At 45.3% G+C, this 22,579-nt stretch overlaps 1 protein-coding gene across 1 annotated transcript in view; it reads right to left on the bottom strand.

Annotated features, from left to right (window-relative positions):
• The window catches only part of BMPER (BMP binding endothelial regulator), a 241,863-nt gene that overhangs the window by 90,416 nt on the left and 128,868 nt on the right, over positions 1 to 22,579 (bottom strand). The window contains exons 7-11 of the mRNA XM_084783929.1: positions 16,281 to 16,380; positions 10,440 to 10,549; positions 8,397 to 8,537; positions 6,274 to 6,378; positions 2,667 to 2,712 (exon numbers count right to left, since the gene is read on the bottom strand). Coding sequence (XP_084640055.1) covers positions 2,667 to 2,712; positions 6,274 to 6,378; positions 8,397 to 8,537; positions 10,440 to 10,549; positions 16,281 to 16,380 — 502 coding nt within the window. The remainder of the gene's footprint in view (positions 1 to 2,666; positions 2,713 to 6,273; positions 6,379 to 8,396; positions 8,538 to 10,439; positions 10,550 to 16,280; positions 16,381 to 22,579) is intronic.

The following is a 22,579-nucleotide window of genomic DNA, read 5'->3' as shown; positions in this document are numbered from 1 at the left end:
ATAAAAGCATATTCAACCAACCTAGAGGCACTAGCCTTCTGGTTTTAGGGTAGCAGAACAGCCCCATTTTACTCTCGTACTGTGCTGTATCAGCAGGTACTGCCAGGAAGTCATTGCTGCTGCTCTGTTCCTTGGGTGTTTATGTCTGTATTCACATGTGCCACTTTCCCTATTTGGGGTATCACTGGTTGACCTCAAGGAGGCATCTGGCAATGTCGAGGGACATTACTGCTTAATACTCTGAGGGAATGGTTGCTGCAAATGTTCTGCAATACCCAGGACATTCCTAAAGCAAAGCTGACCAGGGAGATTGTCAATAAAACAAAGGGTGAAAACCCTGGAGTCTTCTAGAGACAGAAAAACGCCAGCCTTAGTTTGAAGGGTTGGCCTTGGTTCCTCATTCTAGAAACTTGTGTGCCAGAAGAGGTTTTATAACTAATAAGCAGGGGAAAGAATGAGCCCAAAGGTTTATTCCAGATCTTGGATATAATAACAAAGGAATTTCAAAGTAGGAGGTCTTTAGGCTGCAGCTAAGGGACATCGGGAGAAGTCTACCTGGGTGCCTTATGGAAAGCTGGGCATTGCTTTAAAAAAAAAAATTGGAAGCCATCCCATCTCTTCACTGAGTCTGAACAAATGAGCCTCGCCGAGGAGAATGTGTTTTACAGCAGTGATGGAAGAACCGCTGGAGAGCAAGCGAGGGTAAACAGATGGGAAGAACACCGGGGAAAATTGAGAAATAGCCATCTGATGATATAATTCAGACTTGGGCCGAGAGCCGCAGGCCTGCGCACTTCCAGCCCTGGGCTGCAGGTGCAGGTGCAGCCCGCGCCACCCCCCCCCCCCAGCGCCCCTCCAGCTGGGTGGCTTTCTCTGCTTGTCTCCCTGGGTGACGGGAAGGATGGCTCGTTCATGAGCTTCACACAGCACAGCACTTGCTACGGCTGGCTACAAACTGTCTTCTCTTCGTCCTGTTCTATTTCTTTATAAGCCTCCGTGCTTCTAGATAATATCGAAAAGCCAGCTTGTGATAGATAATACTAACAAGATCTAGCTTTACTTGACCAAAATGTCGCTAATCACCACTTTGGACTCTTAGACATTTGGGCAATTCAAGACTTGGCTTGTTTCTGTGCAAAGCCCACGTTCGCATGAGGCTGGTAGCCAGAGAACCAGAAGATGTAGCACTTCTGTGTCATCCACATGGAAGAGGTGAACCGCAAAATACCGGGAGTTCCTGGGAGGTCTGTCTGTACTTCATGTAGTCTCTCTCTGCCTCATTATCTACACTCTATAGAGAAAGGCAAATGTGCCCACTAATGTGGCTACAGAGAAAAATGTTATCAGTGCATCGTGGAGACTGCTCACACGGAAGGGAATGGAGCTGAGAGCAGCCTAGGGACCAGCTGTAAGCAAAGAGTCTCTGAAAGGTGACGGAGGGGAATAGTTGAAGCACGTGCTTTTGAATCGGCTGTGTTAATCACAGCTGCTGCTTCTCTCTGCATTAATTTCTGAATCTACTGTCATGCATCATTGCCCTCCTTTGAGATAGTTTATGACTTCATTATCTTCAAAGGAAAGTTCTTTTATTAAATCTATAACTTATATTTTTGCTAATTCAATCAGCAGTTTCATCCATTGTAAACTTCCATGACTCTCTATCTTTAAAAATAATACTACGTATTAGACAAGGGTAATATTTGTATAGATTATACATTAACATATAATAGTTTTCCATGTATAGTTTTGTATTGAGATATAAAATGACAAAATTTATGTATCTGTCATCCAAGGATATTAAACATCAAAGGGGGGGGAAACAGAATTTCTTGGAGCAATATAAATTCTGATACCAGATAAATGAAAGAAACAAATCTGTTTCCATATGAAAGCTGCTTCCAACTGCCTCAAAAGTGCATGTCTCTAAGCCTGACTGGCTGGTAAAATAGTTTCTAACCCATTTCCTGACTCTGCTAATACTGCCACCACGTAGCACAAGCAACTTGACAATGCATTTCTAACACCATTCTTTCAGTAGTATACTTCAGAAAGCTGTATGGAAGCCAAGGGAGCTTGTGGACCAGCCCAGCAATTTTCTGATAGATGTAGGCATTTAGATGTAGCCCCCGTATAGGACTGACACCCATCACAGTGCTCTGTCCCTGAGATGAACAGAGCAGCTTGAGATGGCTCTCATACTTCACGACAATTACATAGAACCTTCAAGAACTCAGTTAAAAGTATCAGGATGCAAGCCCATTGCCATCAGTTATGTCAGATGCTCCCAGGAGAAGCAGGGGAGGGGGAGTACAGCTGTTCAGTGGTATAAGGAAAAGAAGTCAATCCCCAAAAGATTATGAATGTCTGGCCTTACCAGGCATCATTATCTTAGCCGCAAAGATTGTAAGTGCTATTAGCACTTCTTTAGAACTGCTTCCAACCAGCTAGCTTCCTGAGTTCTAACAGCAGATTCCAAAGGAACCAGGTCTCGAGCCAGCTTCTGGGAGAAGGTGACAGCTGATCTCAGGTGCCTGTGGCTAGGTGGCAGACGAGTCCATCTCATACATACAGAAGTAAGTCTATAGAAAACTTACACCAGGTTTTCCTGGTCATCGCAAAATGTTAAACAAATATTAAGAGCTCGTTTTCCCAAAGGAAGAACTTACTTTCAGTGCAAATAGGACAGCATCCTTTTCTGTTGAGAATTTTACCCTGGTCAGGAGAGAAAAAAAAAAGAAACACCAAAAATTTAATGTTAAGGAATGGTCCTATGAGGAGAAATATATCTCTCTCTCTTTCTCTCTCTCTCTCTCTCTCTCTCTCTCTCTCTCTCTCTCTCTCTCTCTCTCTCTCTCTCTCAATCTAATACAAGATAAACCAACAAAATCAGCCCAGATTGTACTTGAACTTGGTGGTGACCATGACAGCGAAAATGAAGTTTCAAGCATCAAGTTTTCAGGCCAGGCAAAATCATCCCCCCACTACCCCGTCCCCCCCCAAAAAAGGTTTCCTGTTTTTATCCTTTAAGAAACAAGATACCTCAAAGTATGGAGCCAGCCTGGACATAACTTTCTCATTGATAGCCAAGCCAAGCCCTGTAGAGGCCAAGTGCATAAGCTCACAAATAGGAACCACAGCCACTCTGTCCATACAAGCACAACCTTCTTCCTGCTGTCACTTGGTACCCTGGTACCCTGCAACCCACTCTGAGGATGCTCGCATCCTGCAGATATGCTGCACTACAGATCAAACTCAGTCCTCTTCCTCTGCCACATCATCCTTGCTAACTCCCTGCTAGACAATCAAAAGCAATGAAGCAGAGAGCTCTGTAGCACTGAGTAATTTTCCTCCACTGCTCAGTAGATGCAGTGCAGCTTCCTAGTCAAATGCCTTTTTTTTTTTAATGCCTCACATTTAAAGAAGGATGCATATTCTCCAGACCTGTATGGGCAAATGGCCTTTTCTTATATGTGACTCAGTGAGTAATCACGTGGGGGGAGAATGTGAAAGCAGATTAACATTTCAGGAACAGCCCTTGCTAACAGTGGGTTGCATATGGGGCTTTAGTGAGCTGGTGCCTTATGGCTTAATGCTCTGATAGTCGTCATTGCCAGGAACTGCAAAATCCTTCTTGGCTGGTGTCATGCAGCACAGGATGCTGGAAACACAACAGCTAACTTCCTGTGACGCCACAGGCCACGCTCTCTTACTACAGATCTTTGTGCCATCGTTCCTCATGACTCTGTTATCTACTGCACACGGGACAGGCTGCTGTGGGTGGCTCCTGCTTCATCTCATTTGAAATTCACAAGTGGCTCTGAGTGTAGGTGATCTCAGACCCCTTCACAGAGAACTAAGGAAGTGACGTATACACGTATACACGGAGAGGTGGCCCAGGCTCTGTTCCTTCCCTAGTGGTGAGCAGTTTGCAAAGCAGGTTTGGGTATCTTCAAAATAAATAGTCACTTTAGTTTTTTTCAAATGACATTTTGCTATGGAAGAACTAAAGCCAGGTCTCATTCATTTCTTGCATCAGCAAAGCCTACAATGACACATTAAACTCTGTGATGCCATAGAGCAATGGTCCTCAACCTCCCTAATGCCGCGGCCCTTTAATACAGCTCCTCATGCTGTGGTGACCTTCAACCATAAAATTATCTTCTTTGCCACTCCATCACTATAATTTTGCTACTGTTATGAATCATAATGTAAATATTAGATATGGAGGACAGCTGACATATGACCCCTGTGAAAGGGTAGTTCAACCCCCAACAAAGGAATTAAGAACGGCTGCCATAGGGGAATCTCATTTAATTTCTCAAGGACAGAGCCAGGGAAGATCAGCCCAGGTGCATGGAATGATTTCCAAAGAAGCTGGGACAAGGCACTGGGCCCCACTGGAGGGGAATGTGCTAAAGCCAAATTTCTAATCAAGTTATCTGGGCAGCTCCCGCTCCCTGCACCTATACCTCAGCAGACACTGCCATTTCTCTGTGGCCAAGAAATGGCCACAACGTACACTGATGAGACTGAGGAGACAGTGTGCTGATGCTCTCACCCCCAGAGCCTTGGGAATTATCTAGGAGGGCATAAAGTGACTACAAACATAACCTCCTTCTGAAAAAACAAAACAGGTAACTCAAAGGACATGGGGGTAGGGATGAGGATGGGACAGAGTCTTTCTATGTTTTCTAATTTTAGTTTAGTTTTTTTTTCCCCCCAGTCAATGGAGGGAAGAAAAAGTAAACTGCCCCCCCCCTCTCTTTTTAAAGGATTTCACAGTGGAGCTAAAACTACCTTCCAAAGACCTTGCACTAGCCTCCGAGAAGGGGAGCACTGGTTGGACGGATGCCTAGAAATGGAAAGGTGGTCCTGCAGCCAAGTCCGGGGCACTGCGAAGTACCCTCAGAGGAGGTGGGGCTGGGCAAAGGCCTTCCTGGGAGGGAGCAACATGCCTGGCCTGAGTGTGGCACACACAGTGAGATCACCAGGGAGACACGGGCAGGCAACACGAAGAGCTGTGACCTCCCTGCAGAAACCACCGACCCAGCTACGAGTGGCAGAGCTGAGGTGAAGCTGGAAACTCCACAGTGGCCTGCTGAGGCGAGTTACTTGAGCCACCAGGTTGGCACTGCTTCCCCGTTTTGTCTTGTAGAATAAGGAAGCCCATTATTACTAACATGTGCTGGGAGAGTTCATTAGCAGCGAGGGTTCCCCGAGGACTGGCAGAAACGATGTGATTCCATTTTTCCCAATGAATATTTATAAGCAGCCCGTGTTCAAGTCTGCTTATTGTACCTACTTTTTTTTTTTTTCTTTTATGGGAAGTTTTCAGTTTTATGTCTGAGGCTTTTTAAAGCAAGACTAATTAGGGGAATTTTTTCCCCTTTCTACCACCCCCCCAATTCAGTTGTGCAATGGCAACAGCTGTTGTTTTTTTGTGCCTCATTTGGCACTCAAGTAAAAACAGCAACTTTTTGTTTATAATAATAACAGATGTGAATAAAATCAAAAGCGTTCTATAACAGAATAGAGAACATGCTCTGAATATATGGCTATGTTTCCTCCCCTCGCTAGAAGGTACTGAATAGCTTTGACATTTTCCCAAAACGTACAAAGCATTGAAAGGTTTCAAGTTGCTGAGGTGAATTCAATGGAGGCCATGCTGCAGAAGATAATGGTGGCTTTATTCAAGGCCCTGGGCTCTGGGTTTTTGAAAAGAGGTATTTCCATAAGGATGCTATTTCCATGTGAGGCTACAATGGAGGCCAGAGCTGGATGGGGAGTGTTCTGCAGAGGGTTAGGGCTTCTGCTAGGCAAGGAAATCCTCGTGGGGAATTTACTATTAAACAACCACATATTACCATGGCTATAAGAAGAAAGCTGAGATTTGAGAGAGAAAGGAAGGGAGGAAGGAAGGAAGGAAGGAAGGAAGGAAGGAAGGAAGGAAGGAAGAAAGAAAGAAAGAAAGAAGGAGAAAGCAAAATGTAGTTGTGATGTTACATTGAAAATCCAACAACAGCGAACAAGATCTAAGCAAGACAGTTGGAGAAGTATTTACAAATTAAAAAGGCAGGAAGATGGCAGCAAGAACTGGACAAGGCTGGCCCCCAGGTAAGGATGGCAAGAAGGAATCGTCCAGCTGCACCAGGGACTTCAGCTACAGGGGCACATATGTAAACTGTGGGAGTTCTGGTTGTCTTTTCAGAAAACAGCATGTGCCATGTGTTTCCCAAGATAACAGAGAAAATGGAGCCAAAATTCCCAACATACCTGTGGGCAGCTGCTGACAGGAATGCACTGCTTCTTACGACACTCTGTCTTCCCCTTCACACAAGCACAGATGCTACAGTTGACTGAGGACCACATCTCTCCATCCTGCAGGACACAGCACAGAGTTCAACTAGCAGGTAGAGGCTGCAGGAGCCGAGCCAGTGGGCTCTCATTTCCTCATTGAGGAGAGATTGCCTACGCCACCGCCTGAGGAAAGCAGTGTAGCCCACAGGACTCGGAGGCACCTGTAGATAATCAGCTTCAGGGAGTGGTTAGCAAGTATCCTTAGATACTGTTTGCTTTAAGGGTGGGAAAAATCTTGCTCCAAAATATGGAAGGGTATTCTGGCTCTAGCCACGTCATGTTTATATCTCACCCCTCCTGTGCTCACATGTTTTTTTAATTTCACCCTGAAGGACCAGAAAATACAAATATTCATGTATGATGCGTGATCAAAACCTTAACTTTCCTCTGGTTAATGGGATTGAAATATTTGCTGTCTGAGGCATCAGTTACCTGAGACGCTGAGGCGTGGTGATGGAAGCTCAGCTGTTCCATGCCCACCCCCACCCCCACCCCGGCTTCCCAGCCACCCAGGACATGGAGAGAACAGCATCCAGGCAGACACCTGGTCAGCAGCCATCTGAACACAGAGAGCCCTGACAAACTAGCCCTAGGGACAGGAGGAGCTTGCATGCTGCCCGGCTAGCACTCTCCTTCCAACACCGGGAATAATAGCATTTTGAGATACGCTTCTGAGACTAGACTCTTGCTTGGATAGAAAGACACTCAATGATGTACCGAGCCCCTTGGATGTGCAGCGTGCAGGTGTCGGTGCTGAGGCAGAACACGCCAGGCAGGCTCGTGCCTGTACTGAAGTTGGAAAGATCAGATGACAGAGTCAGGCATGAATATGAAATGAGGACTCCTTCCTGGGCCTGTGGACTCAAGATCTTTGGTGCAACCTCTCCCTTCTCGGTTTTGAAGATATTCTTAAGGACTGGCCACCCTCCACTGCCCCTCAGGTGAGACAGACCTAACTGAATTTGTCTTTAAACGGCATAGAACTTATCACTGTTCTATGAGGAAATATTCCTGGGGATCAAAATCTCTGTAAAGTACTTTAAGCTCCAGTTGCAAAAACGAAGCCTTTCTATGAGGTGACCTGAAAGTGTTTTGTCCAAAGCACTGCGATAAGAGGAGTTAATTTTATCTCAGTGCCCTGGGGACAGTAAATGGCTTTGAATAAGATGGAGTTCACATCAGTGTCTCTGAAAATGGGCTTAATGCATTGTCTTCTTTCTCACAGGGTCCGTAGGAATGCAGGCTTCTCTCCAACCATGTCAGTGCATAGGAATCCTGAGGGAGCTTCCTCATCTGACATGATGCTAAGAGTCTAGGTGGTTGTGGGTGTCACCAAGCAGGGTTTTGGTACAGAGTCTCTCCCTCATTCTTAAAGGAAACATGCTAGATAAGAGAGGGGACACAGTTTGAACAAAGCCAACATCTGCTTACTGAAGTTAAGTGGTTACTACATAACTTTCCACTGAAGATCATCAGAAAACAATGTAGAACGCACTTCAGGCAGTGTCAGATGGGCAGTAAGCAAGCCTTTGAGTACCGTGGAGTTGGAGTCTCAAACATATGCTGGTCACTTACTTGGTAAACATCCTCATCTGAATACCTTCCTAATGAGTCTTTCTTTTTTTCTCAAAGAAACCTGTGAAACGTTGCTGAAAGCACTGAATTTTAAATCCATCAGGATCTTGCCATGGTTACGACCATGACAAACATCCCCAAATAGATTGGCATTTGGACCCATAACCATACCAGCCACGTTGAATGCTCAGCTGAGCCTCGGCCATGGCAGATCACATGTAGAAAGAGAAATAACACTGACACACTTGAAATTTCCCGTGTCCTTGATTTTAGCACATACACACACACACACGCGCGCGCGCACATGCATACTTAAATTACTCTAACAAATATACATGTGTGTTTTAAAATATATAAATAATGTAAAACTCTAATCTGCACTGTGTCTGGAGATTTTTAATGGCCAGTGTAGTCTGATGGCTCGCACAGCTCATGATACTTGTGATGGCATATCTTATACATACCCTGAAAATCTTGCTGCCAAACTTGCATACTCTGACATCTTCTGGGGGCACCCTTAGGAGACACTCTTCACAACAGGCACCCTCATCGTTGTTACAGACACCAGGGTGGGAGCACCTCTTTTTACACACCATTGTAGAGTCCTGGAGGGCCAAAGGCACACTAGACATTAAGAACGACTTTCACCTCTCCTAAGCATCCCTCGCAGTCACTTTTGACGGCCAACAATGGCTCTAATTCGTACTCTCCTAGCACCACGTTTTAATGTAGTGCAATAAACCTTCCATCCACTTCAAGACATGCATCCTGACTAATATTTGTAGCAGGTGAGGGTGTGGCACCTCCCAGGCTTGCTTCCTACTGGCCTCTAACTTCATGCTCAAGAGCCCAGCATACTTCTTCGGAAAAACAAGAAATCCTAGATCACTATGGGCCAAGGCATTTCCTCCCTCCTGCCCTTCTTTCACTTTCTACAGAATCAGAGCTTGTTCAGGCTTCCTGCACCTGCCCCAGAAATCAGGAAGAACATTGGATGAGGCTGTTGAAGCAGGAAGCACTACACAGACAGCTAGAGCTACTGCTTATCACGATGACTCTCACCTGTGGAGGTTTAAATGCCAATGTCCCTCCACCACTCACATATTTGCATGTGTAGTCCCAAATTGGTAAACTGTTTGACAAAAATGAAAAGTCTTAAGGGGTGTGGCCTTGTTGGAGGAAGTGTGTCACTGTGTCACTGGGCTTTGAGTTTTAAAAAACCCTGCCAGACCTAGTCTTTCTCTCTGCCTGCCTATCTGTCTGCCTGCCCCCCCTCTCTCTCTCTCTCTTTCTCTCTCCCTCTGTGTGTGTGTGTGTCTCTGTCTCTCTCTGTGTCTGTCTGTCTCTGTGTATGTGTGTGTTTCTGTATTTCTGTCTCTCTCTCTCTCTCTCTCTCTCTCTCTCTCTCTCTCTCCATCTCTCTCTCTGTCTCTCTGTGTGTGTATGTCTGTGTGTGTGTCTGTCTCTCTGTCTCTCTCTGTGTCTGTCTCTTTCTCTGTGTGTGGGTCTGTGTGTGTGTGTGTGTGTCTGTGTGTCTCTGTCTCTGTGTCTCCCTCCCTCCCCCTCCCCCTTCCCCCCCCTCTCTCTCCTTGCACATCAGGAGGATGTAAGGCTATCCGCTACTGTTCCAGCACCTTGCCTGTTTGCTTCCCACCATGATGATATTAGACTAACCTTCTGAAACTGTGAGGAAGGCCACAGTTAAATGCTTTTATAAGAGTTGTCTGGGTCATGGTGTCTCTTCAAGTATCCACTTTCACAAAAATGTCTATGACCGCATATTGTGGTAAGCCCACCAATTTCAGGAAAATGATTCATTCTAGTTCTGCTGGGATACTGGGACACTCTGTCTTATCATGTCTCAAGGATTCCTTAAGCCCCAAAGTGATGTAAATGCATAGTAATAACATAACTAGGTCCATTTGTGAGCTGATGGACTGTCCCTTGAGCAAGAGAAACAGGAAGGTGGCATGTTTCAGCAAGGGCTGTTTGAGCTTCCAAGAGAAAGATGTTGGCTGTGAGACTTCAGGGTGGATGGGAAGTCTTGGGCATGGGGACCATGTTCACAAGGAGATGCTCTGTGTATTTATATGAAGTAGTGTGTATAGAGGGAGCTGCATGTTTAACACAGGATCATGTAAGCCACGGAAAGCAGGCATCGTTTCATGAGAGTAATCATGGGCTCTGAAACCGATCAGGTTTATCTCTGTAATGAACTGTAAAACCATGCCTTTCTCTTCTCTTGAATATAACTAACACTATTGTCCTTGCCAAGTGTGCTACAGAATTCATCTCAGATACATGGAGCCTTAGAACAGTCAGAACAGTGTCTGACTGTAGATGATCTTTGGGACAGTCTCCAGATTTTCTCCATGACCTTGGGTATGAGTATATTCTTCAGATAGCATCAACAATATCTCCTCCTGGTGAAAAACACTGGCCTATAACTCTATGGTAATCTAGGCCTGTTGGGTAGTGCCCCATCCCTGTAGAGACCCCCCCCTTACCTTGCAAGTGCATACTGTGCAGTTATCATAGATAAATGAGGATCCATTGTCATAAACATCACTGCGAAATAGACAGCTCCCAGAAGGAAGGTCAAACACTTTCCTCTGACCTATAAGGAAGCAAGAGGAAGCACAGCATAAGCAAGACAGAAGCCAGACATATCCCACTTTACCATCTTATCATTGATACATCACAGGACTGTGCAACAATCTCACAAGACCAGGTAAATGTGACATACAAAATAGAGCATTGGGTCAGGTATACCAGGAGCTCCCTAAAATTATCACTTTGAAAAGTCACTGTATAAAAGTTTGATTCCACAATGAACTTTGCAGATTCAATGATCTGTTACTGTCTGCTTACCACAGTACACACAGACTGTCCTGTGGGGCTTAAAGGGAGTTAAGACCATTCCAACACCACATGGTAAGTTCTAGACATTCTAATTCTGCTCTGTTTAAAAAAAAAAAAAAACAAGTGACGTCATCACCCAGTGTGGCATTGGTGAGGGGGAGGCTGCAGATAGAAAGGATGGAGACATCCTTAGGATGATCATGACGTGGCATCTGTTATGGTCTGAATGAGTGTGCTCCCACAGAGCTCAGAAACTGAAACCTAATCAAGCATGGGATTAGCAGGCAAGAGCTTTGAGGGGTGATTAGCTCACAGCGTGGAGCTCCCACTAAGATGCCTTTATGTAAGGACCCCAGAAACATCCGCCCAGGACAAGAAGAACAGAAAGAGGAACATCAATTAGCTATGAAGAAAAGCCTCAAAGAATCAACAGGGATCTCGTTCTTGGGCTTCCCGGCGCTGGAAATTCATTTCTGTTGTTTTAAAATCAATATTTTATTCTAATAGTCTAAAGAGATGAACATATAAGGTCAGTAAACAAATGATACAAAGGTATAAAAAAGGAGTCAACTCAAGGGACACACAGGGCAACTCCAATTCCATACGCCATATCCAGCTTTGGTGAGGGCTGGACTGGTGAGAGAGAAGCCAACACACTACTCCAGAAGAAAGAGTATGATCTATTTATTCCTTTTAGCCCTTGACTTTTTGCTCCCAAGACAACATGGAACCATCTCTGAAATGTTACTTTAATTAAAGACTAAGTTAAAAAAACAACAATAATTCATGTTAACTGAACAAATTTATAGCCACATTCCTTTCTTTTTAAGGAAGATTAACATGCGGCATTAGTAGACCTGAGGAATCCTTATCAGTAGACCCAAAATGTCTAAAGGCATACTAAATGCTGTTCTTACTATTAAAGCTCTTGAAAATACTACTAATAGGAGTGAAGGAAAACTGTTTTATTCTATGAGAGGTCAAGGATACAGAACAGATCCAGCGCTAACTCAACTCGGTCTCATCAAGAGGAGAAAAATTGCCTGGACCTCGGAAGACAACAGTGAGCTACACTTTGGATCCCAGTGAGACTCTTTCACCTTGGGTGTGATCACTTTGGCTCTCTGACTTCACTCATAAAGTAGCATCAACAGTAATACTGCCTCATAGCATCAGCTCTATCTGTAATGATAATGTTAAAGTAGACAAACAAAAACTATCCCATGATTAAGCCCGTGTGTGTGCAGGGATGTGTGTGTCATGTGTATGTGTATGGGCATGCGTGTGGATGTCACTGGTTGACATCAGGTGTGTTTTCTTGATTTCTCTCCATTATGTATATATTAAGGTGTGTTCTTTCACTTGTATCCAGAACTGAATGGTTGGGCTAGTGTACTATCTCCAACAGTCTCTTGTCTCTAGTCCCTATTCTTACAAGCTAGCCACAGTGTCAGTCTGTTTGCCACCTGGCTTTTGAGACTCTGAATGACGGACCTCATACTTGCACCACAAGCACTGTTGCCCACTAAGATATCTCCTTAGCCCACAGCCATTACTAATATCCCAACCAACGAAGGTGATTATTATGGGGTCGACCACTTCTTCTGATTTTTTTTAACTTCCTGGAAAATATAAAATGAATCGGCTCCCCAAGGATTCTACTAAGGAGTCCCTCTGATGTTATTTGGGAGGATCTGAAAACCACTGGCTGGGCCAGGCAATGGTGGTGCACACCTTTAGTCCCAGCACTCAGGAGGCAGAGGCAGGCAGATCTCTGAGTTCTAGACCAGCCTGGCCTAGTGTATGTTCCAGAACAGCCAGGGCTACACAGAGAAACCCTATCTTAAAAAAACAAGAGAGAGAGAGAGAGAGAGAGAGAGAGAGAGAGAGAGAGAGAGAGAAAGAGAGAGAGAGAGAGAGGGAGGGAGAGCTATTAGCTGAATCACCTGGATTGACCCATCTCATTATAATTTCTTCTGCCAAAACACATCTAGTTTTAGAACATTATAGTATAGGAAACATCTCTAATCAGTTTTACCCGTACTAGCATAGCAATAAAGTTAGCAATTTTTCACAAATTGAATATTATTCTCTGCATCAACCCATCAGAGCTTCTGCCCTTGAGCAGCAACATAAACTCTCTTCAGTGACATAATTCTATAATTATGACCTGTTGTCTTTTCCATGCTTTATATGCACCTGAAGTACCTCAAGTATTTTACAACTGACCTCAAATGTGACCAAAGGCAGACAATTACTAAACAAATAAACAAATAACAAATGTATTATTTATTATCTGTTTCCCATAGGTTTTTACATGTGGTGTTTGTATTTCCATTCAATTTTAGAAATTTGTTTGTTTGGTGGTTGGTTTTTCAAGACAGGGTTTCTCTGTGTTTGCTTTGTTGTTGGACAGGGTGTCCTCAAATTCGCCTGCTCTGCCTCCCAGAGTGATGGGACTAATTCTAGAAAATTTTAATCTTCCCTTTGATTTTTTCCCTTTAACCAATTTTGGTTATTTAAGGCTTCATAAATCTGTACACTTTCTGCCACCCAAGAATTTGTGCACAGTATGAATGTGGGGCTTGAGTTTTTGTTCTGCTTTTTTTTTTTTTTTTAGACACAAAGTTGAGTGACTGGGAAGATTTGTGCAAAGCAGGCAAATATGATCAAAACACATTGGACAAAATTCTCAAATAATTAAGAAAAAATTTAGAGTACACACAAAGCTCTATGAAAAGCTGGGCATGGTGGTGAATGTTTATAGTGCTGGAAGGCAGAGGCCAGAAGAACGCAAGCTCAGTGCCAGCCTGGGCTAAATGGCAGGAATCAGTCTCAAAAATAGATAACATCATAGTGCCTCGATGTGGAATCTTGCCTATAACTCAATTAAAATACCTCTTCTTCACGGCTAGAGTCTACATTTCCTCACCAGAGGTCCTTCCATCTCTTAGAGCACGTGGCCCTTTTCAGTCATTGAACAGCCTTTTGTTTGTACCGTTATTACTCTACTCAATGCTGGTGCACAAGTGGATAGACTGCTGAGTCAGTCAGGATGGATGATGAATGGATCTGTGAATTGACTGATCCATTGACTGATTCCTGAGCAAACAGACACTACAACAGTTATTTCCTGAATTAGTTGTGACCACTGGCTTAAATTACCCCTCACAAAAATGTAAATTGTACCTAGAATTATGGATATAAATCTTAGCAAAGTGCCTGGTTCTTATCAAAACTCCAAGCAGATGGCAGATGATAACTATTAGCGTTGTTAGGGGTGATGTCATTTCAGTATTATCCTGGGCTATGCCATATGGGGAGGTGTTTTGGGCACTGTTCTGTGTATCCTGAACTTTGATGAGATGCTCCATTGAAAATGAGCAAAGCGGGGAAGGAAATTCTGCGATCCAAATGGCAGAGGTGTTCCCTGTGCGAGCATTCTGGTCAAAAGAAAGTCTAAGCGTCAAATGAGTATCCAATCAGCCAGAAGCCGAATTACACTTAGTTTTCAGTGGCCAGACAGTTGCCTGGCGTTTGCATCTCTCTGTTTTGTTGCTTTAGCTGTTGTGTGGATATGTTTCTTTTCACCACAAAAGAACACAAAATCTCACTTTAATCCCGCAGTCAGCATGGCTCAACACAGAACATTCTAGGGAGTGGTTCAGAGGCTGGCTGGACAGCTTGATTTAAGCCATTTCTACAGCATCACACTGTGGTTTAGCACAATGAAGGACAGTCTCATCTGGGAGAATTATGATCTTTAAGTTTCCCAAAACTTACTGCCTCTTTTGTAGTCGATCTCAGAGACACAAACGATCGGTGAAATGTGTGCTAAATGCAACAGCCATCACTCACGTGAGAACCTTCTAAATGGGCTGAGCACACTGATGGCACGTGCTTCAAAGCTTTAATCAAGATCTTTCATCTGCAAGTCCGTGTCCAATCCCCCCTTCCTCTCTGATGGGCTCCCATTTAGATGGCACAGCTTCCACCACGCCCTCAGCTTGGCAGCATCTACTACCCTGGTTTCAATTCAGGGTAGCACGTGGGGAGGGTCAACAAATGAGGCACACGCACACGAAAACGTCTCTCAACCAGGGCATCTAACAACTCTCTCTTGTTCTTCTAATTATTCCATAGTTGCTTAAAAGCACGAGGCTGTGCATGAAACAGAATGGGAAGCATTGTTAGAGGGAATTGCAGTAGAGTGCCCTCCAGGAGGGGGAAAGGCCTTAACACAAATGCCTTTATTTGGCAGTGCGGTTGTATAAAGTAGCTAGGCTGAAGGTGTGCTAGCCTGTGAGGTGGGGGAAGTAAGCCAGCAGAATGACTTGGAGTGAGAGAAAGCAAGCTGTGAATGAAAGGGGAGGGTCTCCAAAAGGGTAAAAAGGGGTGAACTGAGAGGAGCTGCTGAAACCAAACCAAAAAGACAACCAGTGAAAACCTCCCAAAGACAAAGCAGTTGAGGCCTTCTGCGAGCTAGGAAGCTTTGTGTTCCGTGGTGTGATGTTCACTGGACATCTCTGTAAACCATCTGTGCCTGACAGCCGCATCCTTTCAGTGAGATGTGCCCCATACGCCTTGACCCAGTGGTACCACAGGACATGAAGATCGCTGGAGGCGATGAGAGGAGAGTGTAGTTCCCAAGCCGTAACAAGATGATGCCAATCGCCAGAGGAACAACAGGCAGAATTCAAGCCAGAGGTGATCAGGGGTGCTAGCAACCACCCCACCACCACCACCACCATCTCTGCAGATTAGAGGAAAACCTTCTCCGAGGATTAAAAGTAATAGCTGTGCCTGTGTGAAATACAGGTGTGCTGGTTTTAGTAGCTTTGTTTCACAGCTTCTCAAAAGGAATCACTGAGAAAAATCATGTAACCTAGCCAGACGGTGGTGGCGCACACCTTTAACCCAGCACTTGGGAGGCAAAGTTCAAGGCCAGCCTGGTCTACAAAGCGAGTCCAGGACAGCCAAAACAACACAGAGAAACCCTGTCTTGAAAAACAAAAATCATGTAGCCTGTGTACAGTGCCTGGGCTGTGGTGGAGGCTCAGTGTGATCACAGATACTGCCTTCCTATCAAGGGTCAATTGGCTGCTCCTTGCAAGCTTCTCACTCAACAGCAGACTATCTTCCCGTGCTTTTGGCTCTCAGGTAATGCTAGCCTACAGTTCCATACATTTACTTCAAAAATGCATTCACTGCATGCTCCTAACAGCCATGTGTCCAGCCAGAGACTACCTTCAGCCCCATTCTCACCCCACCGGGCTTTATCTAGGCAGTAGCTGCATGCCAGGCTCCAGAAATGATGAAACCAAGAGAAAGGCAGCCTCTGAGCAGATGTTGTTAGAGCCCAAGCCTATCCAGTTAGAAGGAGCAGTGGCATCTACCAGGCCACTAAGCAACAAGACATATTCACTCAGCAGCAACTCCGAGAAGAAATTATTACATTGTTCTTTGACCTGAAAATTGTCACTCACCCAAACATTTGGGGCAGCACTGTCCTGGGGGTGTGTGACTAAGGTGCTGGGGACAAGAGAGAATGGGACAGACTTCTCTCACGCACTGTGTCCTGCCTCCCTAAGAAAAGAGAAAGAGAAAAAAAAAGCATATTTAGAAAAGTCGGTGCACGTAGATGATACAACTAAGATGTCTCGAACAAACACAAGGCCTTGCTTTAGTATGGACTGACCATTCGGTGTGAGCATTAGGCTGGGATTTCCCCCAAGCATTTCTTCCATCTTTCCTGTAGGCCCTGCAGTTTCCAGCTATGAAAAGATCACCTCCAGCTACATGGTTGCAGAAAGCACCCCCTCCAACACCTCCCCAGCAAACACACCTTTATCACGTCATTTCTCACCCTAGCTTAGGCATAGGCTCAGGCTAACCAGCCATCTCAGTTTTCCGAGGATATGAAACTCCAGTTTAAAAATGAAGAAACTTAAACCAAAGGCAACAACAGAAACAGGCCACCCATGCGAGTGATTCCAGGATATAGCGACTTTTCTAAAGGTCACTACCTCTTGTCACCCATCCCCTAACCAAGCAAAAGGATCCTAATAGCTGAGGTTTTTTTTTTTTTAACCTCTTGGATCCCATCTTTCTGCAGACATCTTCTTGCAGTATGCCTTCCCCCCAGCCTCAGCTTTCACACATTGGAGGGTGACCCAAAAAGGGTCTAACCAGGAGGCAGCCCACCTGCTAAGGGTAGATGCTCTAGTGTGGGGGTGGGGTACGGTGGAACCAGGAGGAGCCCTATGGAGCAGGAACGGGATCCAGACACATCCAGCCCCTGAAATCTCAATCACCCCTGCCCCGGGCCCCACATGACCAGGTGCTTGTAGTCCTGCCCGCGCCCCCCCTCCCCACCCCCCCACCCCCTCCCCCCCACCCCCCCACCCCCTCCCCCCCACCCCCCCCACCCCCCCCACCCCCGCCACCTTTGCCCACACCCGAGGAGATCTGTAGTGCAGCCAGGTTAAACTACCTCTCTCCTTATAAGGTCATGTCCAGAAAGCACCTGGGATTCCTCTTCATGCAAGTAAGGCATTACTGGCACCTTAGCCTTAAAAGGATGTTGTATACTCACCCCAAAACCCTCTACCCATACCCCCAAGGTTTAAACAGCCTTTGTTTCTCCCAATTAAAGGAGCGGCTCAGTGAAGTCGGCCTCCTCCTCGGAGTCTGTTCTTGTTTTACTCGTCTATGCCTGAGTTCTCCATCCCCCTCCCCCCGCCCCCCCCCCCCGCTGTCCCTGCCTCGCTTTCCCTCTCAGGTCTTGCCCTTAAGGGAGGGGGGAGTGGAGTGGGGATGACGCCCTTGAACCCCATGTGCAGGAGGATGGTCTCACTGCCTGCTGAACACTGGCAAAAAAAAAAAAATGTATGGTTCCATTAACTAGTTATAAGGCTGTGATGGCTGATGTTGGAAGAGCGGGCAGAGCCTCTAAGTCCTTTGTGTATTCCTCTTTCAAGCACCAAGAACCCCTTATCCCGGACGCTCTTTTCACCCTCTTGACCCAGCAGCCCTCTGCATGTCTCTGTCTGTCGGTCTCTATGTTCCCTCTGGATGGCAGAGATGTAGGCCCCTCCCATCACTTTGGATCACGGTGTCTCAGTGAGCTGTAACTGTACATTCAGAAAGCTGCGACAGGGGGAAAAATAAATAAATAAAACGCTTCCTAGTGCCCTCCCATCTAGCAAAGCCACAAGGGTGGCATTAAGACTATCCCAACGCAATATGAATCCCTAAATGAACTTTATGAATGAAGTCCGATTTTTTTTTTCAGAAGTTAAGTACATTTGGTAAATAGATCAAGTGGTGCCAAGTCCTTGCTTGACCTCCGGAGAGAGATCTGATGGGGGTGGTGAGGAGATGAAGAAAAGACAGACAGATGAACACACTGACACAGAAAAGCTGCCGTCAGGTGGCCTAGGCTCTCAAATCACTGTTTATTATACACAGTTGAACATGGAAGCAGGGTTATGACATACAGGCGACCGGGAGATGGGTTGTAACAGATGAAAGAGGAGGTGCCGTTTGTTGTGGTTTATAGCTGGATCAAGGAGACAGGTTTAGCTAATCTCAGTAGAAACAGCCTCTGTAGAGGAGCAGTCTTCAGTCACTAAATATTCCAGGCACAGAGCTATAACGGACATTTTCTGCACACACTATCAATACCTACACACAAACCTAAAGGAAACGTTCTGCTATTTCCTCATTAGCCTCAACCTATATCCTGCAAGAGGTGGTAGGGTGGCATGGTGCCATTCCTCGGTGGCTCTGAGGCTCTGGAGTCCTTGTCACGGCCATGCCCTAGACATTCACTCAGGACTTTACTTATTCGGGGGTTTCCTCTGCTGTCTGAGACAGGGTTCTCTGGGTGTTAAGTCAGAGAATGAACTAATGGACTCACAGCTCCCCGGTGCCTTGCATGGAGAGTTCACATCTCAAGAGGCCTTGCTAAGAGAGCCCTGCCCTGCGAGGGGAAGGCCAAGCTACAATCATTTCCTTCCACCCTTCCCAGCCACGTCTGCACGAGCAGCAGACATAGTTAAACTTGGCTGTGGGGATCCTGTTTGCAGTCACCTCTGCCTATCCTACCCTGCCCTGCCCTGTCCTTTGCTTCTGCAACCCCTAATTATCCTAGAAATTGGTAGCGTTACAGTTTGTTTATTTGTTTGTTTGTTTGGTGGGGGGAAATAGAGAGGTTATGTTAAGTCTTTTTAAAGAACCGTTATTTTTAAGACTCTTTAATGTTGGATTGTTCCCTAAACCAATAGAAAACATGCAAGAATACCACAAAATACTCTCCTGTTTTTATATTACTTCCAGATCAAGAAATATTTAAAAAAAAAAAAAGCATCCCAAGAACTGTGGCTTGTTCTGAGAATTCTCACTCAACTCTGCATCATACTAAAGTTAGAGATCTGTCACCAGCCCTCAGAGGTGGGTAACATGAGTCTGGGTAAGCCCCTGACATGGCCCCAGCTTGTGCACAAGACACAAAGGTTACATCCAGAGGGAGGACAGGACGATGCTGACCCTTGCTTTTGATTTCTAAGGAATTCATCTGTGGGGCAGGTTTTTTTTTTTTAACTCTAAATCTCTGGCCGCACAAGGCTGTCTTGTGTGCTGGCCTCTCCTAGTGCATAAGACAGCACAGCATTTTCATTGATATTCTCTGTTCTGGTTGGATCAGCATCTATTTTTAAAGTATATTTTTAAATTAAAAGTTTTAAAATATTGCATAATTGCTAAAAGTTAACGTGTCCAACACTTTGCAATGCTGGCAGAAGACTGTGTGCGCCGGTAACTTTCCTTGCTGTAAGGTCAAAGAGCAAATTTTGCATAGCTAATACAACTGCACTTTGTGTTTCCCTAGAGTCTGTTAAAGTAACTTGAACTCCAGTCTGGGTTTGCTGGCTTAGTCAAGTTTTATTTTGTTTGGGCTGCAGTCTTACGGCTCAGCCCAAGTCCCCAGGCTGGTTCTAGTCAATGCCTCCAAAGAAAGTGCTGGCCCTTCCCAGGAACACAGTTGCAGCTCACAACCTGCTTCTGCAGTTTCAGGCTCAGAGGGAAGCCTGGCTTAGCTACAACCTGTGGCTAAGCTATGCCTGAAATGGTTTACAATAGCAGAAACAAACATTTCTAAAAATGAGCCATGTTCTATGGTAACTGGCCTGCCTAGGGTTTTGTCAGAAATTCACAAGCACTTTACTATTTATTTATTTATTTATTTATTTATTTATTTATCTATTTATCATACAATACATGCCACCATCATTTTCCCCTCCTTCCTCTCCACTCAGTTTCCCCTACACACCTCCCCTCTCCCCCAGATCCACTCATCCTCCATTTCCCATCAGAAAAGAACAGGCCTCCCAGAGACATTCATCAGACACAACAGAGCGAGATACAATACGATTAGGCACAAATCCTCATATCAGAGCTGGGTTAGGCAACTCGGTAGGAGGAAAAGGGTCCCAAGAGCAAGTAAAAGAGCCAGAGACACACCCACTCCCACTGTTAGGGGTCCCACACACAAAAAAACAAAACACCAGACTAACAACCCTAGCGTACACACAGAGGACCAAATGCAGACCCATGCAGTCTCCATGCTTGTCACTTCTGTCGCTGAGACCCCCTATGAGGCCTGCTTAGTTGATTCTGTGGGCTGTGTTCTCACAGCATCCTCAGCTCCTCTAGCTCCTACAGCCCTTCCTCTCCTTCTTCCTCAGGGTTTCCCAAGCTCAAAGGGGGAGAGACTCCGTGGAGATCTCCAAATTGGGCTCTCTCTACACCTAATGTTTGGCTCAAATTGGTTCCCTTGACTTGGACTCTCTTCCACTCATCCATCCTAGTTACATCCATACATAAAGGACTCCTCTTCAGCACCTATCCATCATCCCACTGTTCCATCACACATTTGTTTAAGCCTACCATATATCCTAAGCAACAGAACTTTTGTTACCAGTTAGCACACTCTCATCCTTACTAAGCCTGACGGCTCACCACTGCATAGAGGACAAAGCTCAACCTATACAAACTAAAAAGCAACGTAGAAGCCACACATCCACCGAAACCTGCTTCCTTTGTCTCTCAACAAACATTCAGAACTCACTGTAGGTAAGCACGATCAAATGGTTGATTTGTTCTTTTTTCCTTTTTTTTTTTTTTTTTTAAGTGGTGGGGTGTTCAAACAGGGTTTCTCTATGTAGCTTTGGCTGTCCTGGTCACTCTGTAGACCAGGCTGGCCTTGAACCCAGAGACCCACCTGCCTCTGCCTCCCAAGTGTTGGGATTAAAGGTGTGCGCCACAACCACCCAGCTACATGGCTGACTTCTATTCAATGAAAATCATATAAAACATCTGTAGCAGTGCTCAACAAAAATTTCTCTCATAATCTCTCATCTTTCACTTTTTCCTCTACTGGGTGGACTGCCAGTGGGGTGGAATTTAGAAACAGTCTGAGTACATGATCACCCTATGGAAATCTACCCCCAATACATTTCATTGCAGTCTTGATAGTATTGAGATAAATCAGTTCTATATGCTAGCATTCGCTTCCCTCGTAAAGTTACCCCCAAACCCTTTACCAGTCTCTTCACTCAATTCCAGCGTAAAGGAAGGGTTTCAATGTGTCTCAATTCTTTGCTATCCCCAAACACAGGCCATGTCTTTCATCTTCTTGATGTGTACATCTTTCCCTCCATCCCCCACCAACAATCCCTGTTGGGATCCTGCTTCAGCCCATTATCAAAAAAAATGGAGCCTCTTCTGCCCTGTGAAGCCTTCTGGAACCCTTCATTCTCAGGAGCCTGCTCCTTTTCTGTTTCCCGCCATGTATTCTCTATTTGTGGCACACATAATTTTTGGTGCAAATATAAAAGCTTCATCTCACAAGGGGACATAGTTTTGCACCCATGCAAGACTGTCATAGGAGGCAGATGTCAAGACTAAAGGCCTCTGCAGGACATCTGTGCCTGATGTCCCACAGAAGAGTGAAAGTTTGAGGAAAAGTCTATTAAAAAATTGTCCAGTGAGAGGAAGAGCCTTCGTGCACAAGGAGCTGCAGATTCCAGCTGTGTTCTCCTAGAGACTTAACTGGGATAAGCTTAAGAATGGCCTGGCGAGCTCGCAGTGGTCTGTGTCCACTGAATTTTGGGTCCATATATTCTCACTTTTATTGATTGCACATATTAGCTACTAACTAAATGCCTGCCCATGGGTGCTGATACAGCCAAGACCAACAGTCAGCTGCTGACACAATTCTGTCCAAGCAATTGAAACTGTAGTATTGTAAGGCAGTGGGGAACCTCTGCATCCTGACACCATCTGCCTGCCCTTAAGAAAGGTGAGCTTGTCGTCCTACACATGGTCATGTTCCAGCTCCATAGACAAGTACTTCTCTGACAGAAGCCGCTTTCATACAAGGGCCTGGAACTTACCTCAGGTCTATCTTCTATGCGTTTCTACTTAGATTAGCTGATTAGGTCAAGAACACAGTTGCTTTATGTCAAAGTTTACCCTGCAGCAGAAATTTTGCTGCATAATCAAAAAGCCTGTCTTCCTGAACGGGGTGATGAAAGGAAGATGATAAAACCACAGCTATGGGCATGCGGGATCCCTCTGCAAACCCCAAGGACCCACAGAGAATTGGGGGCTGGAACCTGTCCTGTAGCATGTGGCGTGGCATTGCTCCCTTGATCAGGGAGCCTGGCTAGAAGCAGAGTTGCTAAACAGCTTTTTAAAAATCTCTCTAGAATGTGGTAGATCG

The sequence above is a fragment of the Acomys minous genome, assembly GCF_964271855.1.
Source record: "Acomys minous genome assembly, chromosome: 5".
Lineage (NCBI taxonomy): Eukaryota > Metazoa > Chordata > Mammalia > Rodentia > Muridae > Acomys > Acomys minous.
The sequence above is the reverse complement of the archived record's forward strand: the minus strand, read 5'-3'. Positions and strand labels throughout refer to the sequence as shown.